General features: G+C 39.4%; 1 protein-coding gene across 1 annotated transcript in view; it reads right to left on the bottom strand.

The window, feature by feature from the left end:
* The window catches only part of IFT56 (intraflagellar transport 56), a 38,567-nt gene that overhangs the window by 23,814 nt on the left and 1,580 nt on the right, over positions 1–13,173 (bottom strand). The window contains exons 3-7 of the mRNA XM_090287568.1: positions 12,761–12,853; positions 10,721–10,835; positions 6,541–6,590; positions 5,713–5,858; positions 4,613–4,784 (exon numbers count right to left, since the gene is read on the bottom strand). Of these exons, the coding sequence (XP_090143694.1) occupies positions 4,613–4,784; positions 5,713–5,858; positions 6,541–6,590; positions 10,721–10,835; positions 12,761–12,853 (576 nt within the window). The remainder of the gene's footprint in view (positions 1–4,612; positions 4,785–5,712; positions 5,859–6,540; positions 6,591–10,720; positions 10,836–12,760; positions 12,854–13,173) is intronic.

The following is a 13,173-nucleotide window of genomic DNA, read 5'->3' as shown; positions in this document are numbered from 1 at the left end:
TCAGAAGTCATATTGGTACTCAAACTCGGAATGCAGCTAAAACAATACTTAGAAATTCATTACCTCAAATGAATATTTTAGAAAAGCAGAAAGGCTGAAAATTAACAAGGTAAGCATCCATTTCAATAATGTTTTAAAGTATAGCAAACCCACTGAAGGAAAATAATAGGAAGAAAATGACAAAAATACAGAAACTAATAAAGTAGAAAGTAATAATACAACAGAGAAGATTAATAAACCAAAAGTTGGTTTTCTTGAAAACTAAAAAAACCTGAAACTGTAAATGAAATGGTCAAACTTGTAGAAAGGTACAACCCATCAAAAACAACACAAGAAGCCCTAGCTGCAGTGGCTCAGTGGATTGAGCGTCGGCCTGCGAGTCAAGTGTTGCTGGTTCAATCCCCAGTCAGGGCACATGACTAGGTTGCACGTCAGGTCCCCAGTGGGGGGCACGAGTGAGAGGCAACCACACAGTGATGTTTCTCTCCCTCTCTTTCTCCTTTCCCCCCTCTCTAAAAACAAATAAATAAATAAACAAAACTAACAAATAAATAATCAAAAAAACCCCAAGAAATAGAGAGCATGAGTAGTCCTACAACCATCAAAGAAACCGAGTCAGTAGTTTAAAACCTCCCAAGCCTAGAGATGACTTCATGAAGACGTTCTAGCAAACATTTAAGGGAGAAATCATGACAATCTTATATAGGCCTACCTTGTTTGCGCTGTTTAATTGTGCTTTGCAGCTATTGCGCTGTTTTAAAAATTAAAGGTTTGTGGCAACCCTGCACTGAGCAAGTCTATTGGCGCCATTTTCCCAACAGCACGTGCTCACTACATGTCTCTGTATCACATTTTGTAAATTCTTGAAGTATTTCACACTTTTTCATTATTATTATATTTGTATGGTGATCTGTGATCAATGATCTTCGATGTTACTATTTTAATTGTTTTGGGGTGCCATGGACCATGCCCACATAAGATGCCAAACTGAATAGATAAATGTTGTGCATGTTCTAACTGACTAGCCATTCTCCTGTCTGTCTCCCTCTCCTCAGGCCTCCCTATTCCCTGAGACACAAAAACACTGAAATCAGACAAATTAATAATCCTATAAAAGCCTCTACGTGTTCAAGTGAAAGGAAGAGTTATATATGGCTCTCATTTTAAATCAAAAGCTAGACATGATTAAGCTCAGGAAGGAAGGCATGTTGAAAGTCAAGAGAGGAAGAGCTAGGCCTCCTGCATCAAAGAGGTAAGCCAAGAAATTGCCACAGCCACCCCAGCCTTCAGAAACCATCACACTGATCAGTCCCCAGCCATCAACGTCAAGGCGAGACCCTCTACCAGCAAAGAGATTACGACTTGCTGATGGTTCAGATGTTGGTTAGCATTTTATAGCAATATTTTAAAATGAAGGTATGTACATTGTCCTTTTAAACACAATGCCACCGTACACTTAATAAACTACATTATAGTATAATAGAACTCTTATATGCACTCGGAAACCAAAAAACTTGTGACTAACTTTATTGTGATATATGCTTTACTGTGGTGGTCTGGAACCGAACCCACAATATCTCCAAGTTATGTCTGTATAAAATTTTCCAGGAAACAGTAGGATATAATACCCTTTCCATTTATTTAATGAAGTGAGTACAGTCTTTCGACCAAAACCTGACATGAAAACGAAATAGAAAATGAAATTATAGAGTAATCAAACTGGTAAGTATTGATGCAAAAATCTTAAATGGAATACCAGCTAACTGAATCCTGTGGGAAGTTATTGTAAAGCTGTAGTAATTAAGGCAGTATGGCACCGAGAGCAGGAACAGACAAGAGGATCAACAGAATAGAAGGCATTAGCATCAGACAACCAAGGGTTTGAGACCTGAATGTGCCACTTGTAAAACCTTAAACAAGTTATTCTAAGTACATTAAGAGTTAACTCAATCATTACAAATTATTTCGTAATTGCTATAGAAGAACAGAATGCTAATTATTTTTGTGGAGGGAATGAACCATATGATACAGAAGCTATTACACAAGTTACTAGAGAAATGCCCGGCTGTAAATGTTTTAATAAAATTATCTTGCCCTGGTGTGGCTCAGTGGACTGAGCGCCGGCCTGCAAACCAAAGGGCGCTGGTTCGATTCCCAGTCAGGGTACATGCCTGGGTTACAGGCCCAGGTCCCCAGTTGGGGGCGCGCGAGAGAACCACACATTGATGTTTCTTTCCCTCTCTTTCTCCCTCCCTTCCCCTCTCTCTAAAATAAATAAAATATTTTAAAAATAAATAAATAAAATAAAATTATCTTAAGTAAACACAACTATATCCTATTGCTACCAGACAAAAAAGGTTTTTTTGGTACATTTGACAGTCATCTACTGCTGAAGCACATTATAAAATCAATATGTAAACCACACCAAAACGATTTCAAATGAAAAAGTGTGCCTTTTGGGGATGGAAAAGTGCAGTTTGGTGACCTGAGTTCGACAGAACTAGACCTACAGAATACTGGTTACCATGCTACTCACACCGAACTACAGGAAGGACGTGTGCAGATAAAATGTACACATTTAACAGACTGGATATTATACCAAAATTAGCAAAGTCCCCGAGATTAACTCAGGTAGAAAGGCAAGAATATATGTCTTATTTGTTCTTGCCAGGTTTGAAAACTCTAAAGAGACCAAATTGCAAATCCAATTTCCTGTTAAACTGCTGATGCTGGAAACTAGCCAATTAGGTAGGCTCAAGGGACTCTTTACTGGAAATGAATGTACCCAAGAAGGTATTTGATATAATATATAAATGGGCTGTCCAATGGCATACTAAGCAATTTAATTGACGGGCATTTCTTTTGCCACGACCGACCACCGTAACCGACATAAGCCATGAAGAGGGAGTCTGGGATTACGCTCGGGACTCATGTTCTGTGCCCTGCCCCCTCCCTGCTGACCACTAACCACGGTTTCCCCGAAGAGTCGGATCTCCCGTCAGCATGAAGCGGGTCCACAACACTCCTTGCTCTTACATCTTCACAAAGTTTACTTGGATACAGTTAATTGGCTGGTTCGGTTCCTTTCTTTCCTCCTCCTACTCTGGATGGCATGATGCCAGCTGGAACAGTTTCTTGGACAAGGACGGAATTTTTAAATTTTGACCCATGCAAAAATTTTACATTTAAATTTTGGTGGCTTCTTTCTGACATCAACTAAAGTAATGCCCAAGAAAATAATTTCCAAACAGGGCCCCCTCATAGGGTTAACTTAAAAATATCTATACAGGGTGGGGCAAAAGTAGGCTTACAGTGGTTTGTATGGAAAATAATACAATAATTAATAAATAATAATACAAGAATGAACTGTTTCATGTACTCATGACTGTAAACCTACTATTTCCCCACCCTGTATATAACCGAATCTGTATATAGATACAGATCTGTATATATATCTATTTATATCTATATACACATGTATGTGTATAGGTCGTCGTCGGCAGCCGTCCGTCTCAAGAGACGATGGTGTAGCTTCTTAAGAGTCTATCTGCACGGCCGAGAATGGCTGTGCAGTCCGACTCGGGAGTGACATGGTATCTGTCTCCTCCCGTGTTGAATCGACATCTTGCGATGACGCTGAAGCTACAGAGCCTGGGCAGGGTGATATGGAGGGCCAGCTGTTGCCCATGCAGCAGACCCCCCCCCTCTCTTCGCAGCTGAAGGATCCAAGGGAAAGACGGAGTCAATACAGCTTGGCTTCAGGTGCGCCGCAGGAGTTGCCGGTGTTGACTACAACGTCGAACCGCCTTAGGGACTCCGGCTCCGGATTATCTGTCGGGGTTTACTCCCTTAGCCTTTCCCCTGAAGAGGTATGCCGCAAGGCAGCGGAGGTTTTTTGGAGTCAGAGTTTTCCTTCTCTGATGTGCCCTGACTGGAAGATCGAACCAGCGACACTTAGCTCGCAGGCCGACGCTCAACCCACTGAGCTACACCAGTCAGAGCTCTTGTGGCAGTCTTTAAGGAGACACTGAAGGGCACCAAGCAAAGGAAGACAGCCCAGGAAAGAGAATGGTATACACAAAGCCATGGCAGTCGCAGAATACGGTGTATGGAGCAAACTCAATGACTGAACTGGAGTGGACGAGACTGGAGATGAGGACTGGAGTAGTGGCAGAGGAGAAAGGAGTAAAGAACAGAGCTACCCAGAACACAGAACAAGTAGGAACTGGTGAATGATTAGATGGGGGATGAAGAAGACAGTGATGGATATCCTAGGAGCTGATGCGATTTACATATTACTGACACTGAATCGCAGAGCCTCAAACATATTTTAGAGGAAGAAGTGAAAATATTTGATGTTAACATATTTGAGTTAATGTAAGGCATTTAGGTAAAGATCACCTACAGTACATAAGACATACACAGAGAATTAAGAAGTCAACTTCTTTTTAGACTATCTGATAAATATTGATATAATTAGGTTCTTATAGAATCACACTGGCAATAACAAAGGATGTTAATCAAGACTTATAGGTAATAGTTGCATGAATAACCCAGGAAGTAGAGGGTAATTCAAACTGGAATTAAGTTAAAAACAGACTTCCATCACTACCTCAGCTGCTTTGCCATTGTAAAGGCGAAAATGATTACAGGCCTTCAGATTGAGTGCGATGGTACTGTCAGGAATTTGCTGAAGGTAAACAGCCAGAACTTCTTGAGACACATCATAGTAATCCAACTTGTAGTAACATAAAGCCACATATACATTGAGGGCAAGGTATTCTCTGTTAGATAAAAGAATGAAAGGTCAGCAGGTTAGTCTACATCACAAAAATGGCGTCGACCTACAAAGATTTTTCAGTGGCTAAAAAGAACAGCTAGGCAAAGAGGATGTCAATTTTCCTTTTGAAGAAAGAGGGCAAGATGTAATCAGTGCAGTGTTTTTCTTTGAGTAATATTTGGGTGTTCTGACACGTAGAATAAAAGATGACAACTAGGGAAGAAAGTGAAAAGCTCATCTCCTACCTGTTCATGTTAAAAAAACAAACAACTGACATACGCTATAACTGCGTTTAAATGCAAATAAGCACACACCATACAGGGGGTGGACAGACATGGCAAGCAGACCGGACGGCTGAAAGCGGGAATGGGTGGGAGGCTGTGAAGGTAAAGCAAGAGCAGGGAGAGAGGAGGTGGATGAGATATTTGGGGGATGTGGGGGAGAGGCCACGAGTCAGTGTTACACTTGCAATGCTAATTTTTCAGAATGGTTTGTTTCTACTTCCTTCAGCAGGGTACCTAAAATGTACTGCAACACTGAAATCGATACATCTAGACCATGCATTTCAATAGGGGGCAGTATCACCCCTAAATGGGGCAAAAATTGGGTCTGATAAAGGGGTGGGAAATTTTATATGTAAAGCATAGACATATATACAGTACATAAACAGATATACAGTATATGTGTGGTATTAAAATTTCATGGGAGGGCAACTAGGAAAAAAGAGTCTAAAAAGGCTCCTTGGAAGGGTGATAATGAAATAAAAGTGGAAAAGCCATGACAATAAGGAATTCTTACTCTCACTGGGTTATTAGCCAACAGATTTGAACACGTGGCGATACTAGATCCAAAGGCCATTAGGTCCTCAGCCAAACTACTTCCAGAAGAAACTAACAAAATGAGATTTTGAGTAGGCATAAAAGAACACAGACCTGTTATCCAGCAGTATTCGCTTATAAATATCAATAGCTTCTTGATAGTGAGACCGCATATAGTGGATTGAGGCCAGACTGAGCTGATCTGCTGTGATATCCTGAAGATTCTGATGGAAGTTCATCAACTTCTTCTCGTCATTAAACTTAAATTGTGAGAGAGAAGAAGACATGGAAAGATTCACATGAGAGTCCAGTCCGAGACAGCAACACATCTGTTACAGAGATTTCAGCACCTCCTCCTCCTCCAGCCATTTTTGGCTCTGTGTGCTTCCTACTTCTCTCCAGTTCGTGGCTTCTCCTTTGTCTCTCCTTCAGAAAAGGAATGGAAATCACCTCTGGAGGCACAGTCTTGACAATGGAAAGCCTTTAATTTAACAGCTAATATTAATTACTTGACTTCGTCTTCCTCTTACCTTCTTCTTCTTTTCTGTTTATTTCTATTTTCTCCCTTTCCTTATTTTCTTTGTTTCTTTATCTTTTTTATATGCTGTTTACAAGAGACATTTCAAATATAAGGACCCAAAAAAGTAGAAAGTAAAGCCAGACCTGTGTGGCTCAGTGGACGGAGAGCCTGCCTCCAAAGCAAAAAAAGTAGAAAGTAAAAGGATGTGAAGAAATATAATAGGCCAACAGTAATCAAAAGAGAGCTAGTACAAATACATAAATATGGCAAAGTGGACTTTATGTGAAAAAGAATTTTTAAAGATAGAGACATTTTTATAATGATCTGTTCTTCAATCTACTAGATGGACATAAAAATTCTAGTTAATTACTTTCTATTGTTGTTTTTATATCAAAAAAAAAGTAAAATCAGAATATGAATACCTTGTGAGCCAAATGAAAGAGGAGACGGTTTCGAAGTCGGCTTTTTGGAGCTGGAAAAAAAAAAAAATCCAAGTTGCTTATTAAAGAACTCAATTGCATGTGGCACTTAGTCCCAGGCAGGAATGACATCAGACTCAGATACAGCTCTCCAAATCCTTAGCTATCTGCTCCTCAGATATCTCTGCTACAGAATGGTATATATTATTTTATTCTGATCTCCACCTGTAACAGCATCAAGAGCCAGAAGAAAAATGTCCTAAGGTTCTGCTCTCCGCCACCACTGTCCTTCCTGATTCCTTTATGATGGACCACGGCACAGCACTCCGCACACACAGCCCACCGCTGCGCTGTTCTCTGAACCAAACACTGGAGATGAAGTTATGGTCATTTCCACACATGTGGGAATCCCCTCTCACTCAGCTGTACCTTCCCAGTATTCACTGTCAATCCCTTCTGAAATCTCCTCTCCCCCAAGTTAGACTGACATATTTCCTTAAATGCTAATCCAGCCTCTACTCCAGAGACCTTCTAGTATGATAATCTTCCACAAGAAACAGTTAGCCAAGCAAAAAGGTTAATACCTTTCAAGTTCAAAATCCCCTTTGCACTCCTGGAGAATTTAGAATTTTCCTAACTCTTTATGGTGAAAAGTTAAAAAAAAAAAAAAAAAATATATATATATATATCTATAGATATATATAGATATATGAAAAGAGATACAGCTATTTGATCACCTTCTGTGTGTCTAACACTGTTCTAGGTACAGTTAAAGCAAGTAACTTAAAGGTCCTTATAATAAAATTAGGAAAATCTACATTAGTACAAATGATACAATTTGGGAACAAAGCAACAAAGGCTTCAAGTTCCACATTGTCTGTGATTTTGAGCTGGAATTCTTCCTGGATATCTATGCAGTTAACTGCTAAGAATTCTAACCTGCAATAATTCTTCCCTGCCCTGGCTGCTGTGGCTCAGTGGATTGAGCATTGGCCTGCGAGCCAAGTGTCACTGGTTCAATTCCCAGTCAGGGCACATTACTAGGTTGCACGTCAGGTCCCCAGTTGGGGGCACAAGTGAGAGGCAACCACACAGTGGAAAAAAAAAAAAGAAGACTCTTAAATAGACAGTAAGTGCTAGTAGCTTGGACTAAGGTGCAGCAGACATGAACACAGTGGAAAAATTCAAGAAAAATGGAAGCAATAAAATTGACTGAGCTTAATGATGAAATGGACGTTGGAGGGTGAGGAAAGGGGCATTGTCGAGAATGACTCCCTGGTTTCTGAACTGTGAAGCTGAATGCCTGCTAGTGCTTTTCAACAGGGAAGGGAACAATGAGACTAAGCACAAGATACATCACACTCTGCTCCAAACAGTTATATTGGGTCTGCTGCTTGGGCAACAGCAGACCCTCCATATCACCCTGCCCAGGCTCTGTAGCTTCAGCTTCACTGGAGAGGACACTCCAGCGTCATCGCAAGATGTCGATTCAACATGGGAGGAGACAGATACCATGTCACTCCCGAGTCGGACTGCACAGCCATTCTCGGCGGTGCAGATAGACTCTTAAGAAGCTACACCATCGTCTCTCGAGACGGATGGCTGCCGACGAATAATTCTTCCCTAACTAATTTCTTAAAATACTTCACAGGGGAACAATTTTGAACATAATTCCTGTTGAGTTCAATTTTCAGCTGTTTTAGACTTAAAAGGCATGCTGATTTCAAAACTGCAGTTAGTTCTCTTCTAGCACGTCAAGTTTTTTCTGTGCAGCTTATCTTAATGACACCACTGCGGGCTGGATTGAGCCTGGATCGAGGGAAGCATTAGTGCTTCCTCGAGTGGGGAGGGGTGGGGGACGACCTTGGAGACCAGCGACAGGTTCATACTTGTCTAGGCTATTCAGTTACACGAGACAGTGTGGTGAGAGGTTGTGTGCCGCTCTATATAGTGAATCGTATTCCAAAGTGTAGTCCAAGTTCTTGTCTGCATACAAGGAGTTAGCAGAATTTGTTTTTTAATTTACATATGTACTTATTTCCTTTCCTTCAGATCATGTCTGCCTCTATTTCTCATTGTAAGTGCCTAAACAACCCTGATTCATTTTGTTCTATCTGTGACAGTTTCACCATTCCCAGTCAAAGGACAAACATCAGCGCATTTGTCAGGCAAGCCTATTTTTGCATATTTTAAAGTAAAACTTGGTGATCAAGGTAAGTCAGGTAAGTCTTGGGCCCCTTACAAGGTGTGCAAGCAGTGTGTCGAGAGTTTACGGATGTGGACGAAGGGAACACATGATAAATTGCCATTTGGTATACCTATGGTTTGGCAAGAGCCTAGAGATCATCCAAGTGACTGTTACTTTTGTGTAGTGAAAACGTCAGGATATAACAAGAAAAATAATTGTAAGATAGAGTGTCATAGTCTACCATCAGCTATTCGCTCACTGCCTCATTCAGCTGAAATCCCAGCGCCAGTTTTCATTGAACTACCCTCTTTCGAAAAACAGGAGTGTGGTGAAGAACTAAGTGACAGCAACGATGAGGATTTTGAAATTGAAGATGACTCAGCTCGTAAGGGATTTGATCAGCATGAATTGAATGATTTGGCATGAGATTTGTGACTATCCAAAAAGGCTTCGGAACTCCTAGCATCAAGACTGCACAAGAAAAACTTGCTTGAAAAAGGAGCAAAGGCATCCTACTTTCGATCAAGAAAAAGTGCATTTCTGCAGTACTTTCAAAGTGATGGTGGCTTTGTGTATTGTCATAATATACATGGTTTATGGAGGAATTGGGAATTCCAATCTGTAAGGCAACTGAATGGCAACTGTTCATCAATCACTCAAAGTAGAGTGTGAAGTGTGTCCTCCTCCACAGTGGCAATTGATTTGGTGCAGTCCCAATTGGCCATTCAGTTTGTTTTTGTGAAGAATATGAAGACACAAAGAGAGTCATTGATTTGTTGCAATATCACAATTTGGATCATCTGTGTCGACCTTCTTGGTCAGCAATGCGGATATACCAGGTATCCCTATTTTCTGTGTATGTGGGACAGCAGAGCTCATGAGAAGCACTGGTTGGAGTCGAATTGGCCGCCAAGATCTGACCTCAAACCTGGTGATCCAAACATTCTACACGAGCCACTTGTTGACAGAAAGAACATTATATTCCCACCTCTGCACGTAAAACTGGGTCTCATGAAGCAATCTGTGAAAGCTTTGCCACCTGAAGGAGACTGTTTCAAGTATCTCAGTTTGGCATTTCCTAGCCTGTCGTTTGAAAAGACAAAATACCTTAATATGTATGTTTGGTAGCAGAACTTTACTACTTGTACACAATTTGACTTACAGTAACAATATATAGCCTTTACATGAATAAATAACTCTAAATAAACAGTATATTCAGGTAATTTTTTCTTTATTTCCCTTTGTATGTACATTTTGTATGATTTTGGGGGCAAAGGGAGGGTATCCTGTACCTTATGAAGTTGACGTGATAAGAGAAAAACTGGGGTCATTTTTGGATTCAGATGCCAAAAGTTAGTGAAAAACAAGAGTCAGATCTAACTCAACAAAAATTGTGTTCCCCGGTGCTTCCCCTTGCCCTTTTCTTTACCTTTCTTTGAAGTCAATTTGGTTCATACTCTAATTATTCCTAATGCTTCCTCCTATATTTCCTTTGGCCTTACTCTTTTCTTGCAAATCTGAGTCTAGTTCTCCTAAGATGGCTGTCTTGATAAGTAAAGCAGAAGTAAAGGAGTAAAGAGTCCTCAAATGGTAATTACTTCGCTTTTCACTCAGAAGCAGAAAAAGCAGCTATGAAACCCACAACCATAAGAGCTTGAACAACTGCACCCAACTCCTACCAAGAGCATGCATATGCTGTTTTGATGGGGTCTGAGAAAGGTATCTTGCCCTATGTCTTTTCTCGTTCTTCTGCCAGTACCTGTAGCTTCTGGGAACCGGGGGCGGGGGAGGGGGACATCAAAAGAGAGTAAATCTTTCTTTAAACATAAATTTCCTCAACTCTAATATTCATTGAAGAGTAAAAGCTATTTTTCAGCTTTCTAATGCCACTTGATTTTTTTTGTCATCAGAAAAGGAATTAAATACGTTTTTAAATCTCTAAAATGACTCTAGCCATTCGTGATGAGCACCAAACAGTAAAGGTGTTCACTTTACCTTTAAATCCAGCAGCTTCGGCTTCTTTATACATTCCAAGGAAAAAGTAGGTACAGGCTAGATTCACCCAGACTTCAGGATTGCAATTTTCCTCTTTTGTCACATTTTCATATTCCTGAAATATATATTAAGCAGCGATCTCATTTCAGCCGTAACACAATAGATGGGCCATCCTAATGGACAAGGACTTCTCACTGAGACTGGGCAACTTCCCACATAGGGAACCCTACATGCCAATATTCTCCGCCTGCAGTGTTAAAGACTGCAGCTGAAGCCCAGTCCCACCCAGGCAAGACTGTGGCCCGAGGAATCATAACTTGTTTTTTCCCCCTTTTAACACTGACACGAGCTAACAAACTGCAGAAATGAAAAGTAACTAAAATATTCTATTTTTACTAATTAAAAATACAAAAAATACCTTATAAAAATGCATAGGTTCAGTTAGCTTAAAATCGGATGGCCTTACAACAAATTTCACTTCATTCCAATTGTTTTCTGGCTTTATATTTTTAAGAAGCACTTTTTTCCTGCCATGGCCCCCTTTCTGAGATTCACTTTGACAACTACAATTTCCATATACTCTTACTATTTATCAGTCTCTGCCAGATGCCTTTGTTTCCTTCTCTTATATTTGAGTTACTCTCCCTTCTCTGACATCTGTCACAAAGGCCTCTGCGCTGTCCTTTTCACATCTTCCCTTTTCCTTCACTTTTTTTTTGTGGCTTTTGTTCTTCATCTCACCTCATGACCTTGGACCCTTTCATTTTAGTTTTGCAGGTTCTTTGAATATCCTTAGATTATATTTTGGGAGTAGGAATATGTGGAAAACGTTTAAACAGTTTCATTTATAAACTGAGAATTGCTTGACATAAAGGCATCTATAATTTTATCTAGATCCATAATCCTATAGATTGTTCATTAGATAGGCAGAGTTTACAATGACCAAGAAAAACAACTTTCAAAACTATATTTGCAAAAATATAAAGATAATGTAATCTTTCCTATGTCTAAAAATAACCAAACGAGCCCTGACTGGTGTGGCTCAGTTGGTTGGGTGTCATCTCTAAAACCGAAAGGTCGAGGGTTTGATTCCAGTCAGGGCACATCCCTGGGTTGCTCATCAGGTGCCCAGTGGGGGCATGTTAGAGGCAACCAATCGCTGTTTCTCCCACACATTTATGGTCCTCTCTCTCCCGCCTCCTCTCCCTAAAAAAATGAAATCTTTAAAAAATAAATAAATATATAAAAATACCCAAAATTAAAATGAACTTCTTTTGAGAAAAAGCTCATGAAAACTTTTCTATCAAAATGGATTATTTTTCCTCTCCTGAAGACTTACTTAAAAAATACTAATGTTAATATATTGTACAATCTCATTAATTTACACCTAAAAGCAAGAAGTAAATAAGATATATATACATACTTGAACGTATAAAGATTTCTGAAGCAATACATCAAAAAAGAGCCTATGGTTGCCTCCATTAACAAAGTGGAATTGGGGACAGCAGACAGGGCGGTTTTTTTTCTTTTTATATTGTCCCCTTCTATATATTGTTTGGATTTTATCATGAGCATATACAATATTCCCTCACTTATCACACGGGCATTACGTTCTAGACCCCTGAGACAGATGAAAGTCCACGAAGGAAGAACCTAACATTTATTTTAGTATTTATATATATTTTAAGGCTTTATAAACCCTTCCCACACACTTAGAAACCATTCCCAGTCCCCTATTAACCTTTTCCACACTTTTATAAAAACTACTTATGTTCTTAAACATACTCTACACTCTTAAACCTACGTAACTTTAACAACATACGTATACAGTACCGCAAAATCCCGCGATAGCGAAAAATCCGCAATAAATAATTAAATATAGTATTTTTAAAAATCCCGCGATACAGTGAGGCGATGATAAGTGAGCCGCGATATGGATAGGGACTACTGTATTATTATAATACACAGAATAATAACATTTTCAAAGTCCTTCTGTTATAAATTTTCTTTATTTCTTTATTTCTTTTTTTTTTTACTAACCTCCAAAGCTCTCTTGTAATCACCCAGGTGAAAAGCACAGTATCCAATCCACAAATTAGTATCCTCTTCTTGTTCCCCAATGTGACGTTTGAACTTCAGGTTAAAATTCCATTTTAAAAAAATCATGAAAAAGTTTTAAAAGTAAGCCCTCTGTTTGCAAAAATGCTACATTAAGTTACCGACAAATAATTTAAAAATCACAAATAATAGAAGTCAATATCCAGGTTAATTAAACTGCTACATAACTCAGCACAATTACCTTCTGTCATAGAAATTTGTATTTTCAAAGATTTCATATTTATTTTTCTATATTTACTGACACCTCACCCCAGAAAGTATTTAAGCATTATCCTCATAATAATCCTGGGTGATATATAAAAACATAAGAATTATGCAAAATATTTTCTAGTCCC

This window comes from Furipterus horrens, unplaced genomic scaffold (genome assembly GCF_987537825.1).
Source record: "Furipterus horrens unplaced genomic scaffold, mFurHor1.1.pri manual_scaffold_9, whole genome shotgun sequence".
Lineage (NCBI taxonomy): Eukaryota > Metazoa > Chordata > Mammalia > Chiroptera > Furipteridae > Furipterus > Furipterus horrens.
The sequence above is the reverse complement of the archived record's forward strand: the minus strand, read 5'-3'. Positions and strand labels throughout refer to the sequence as shown.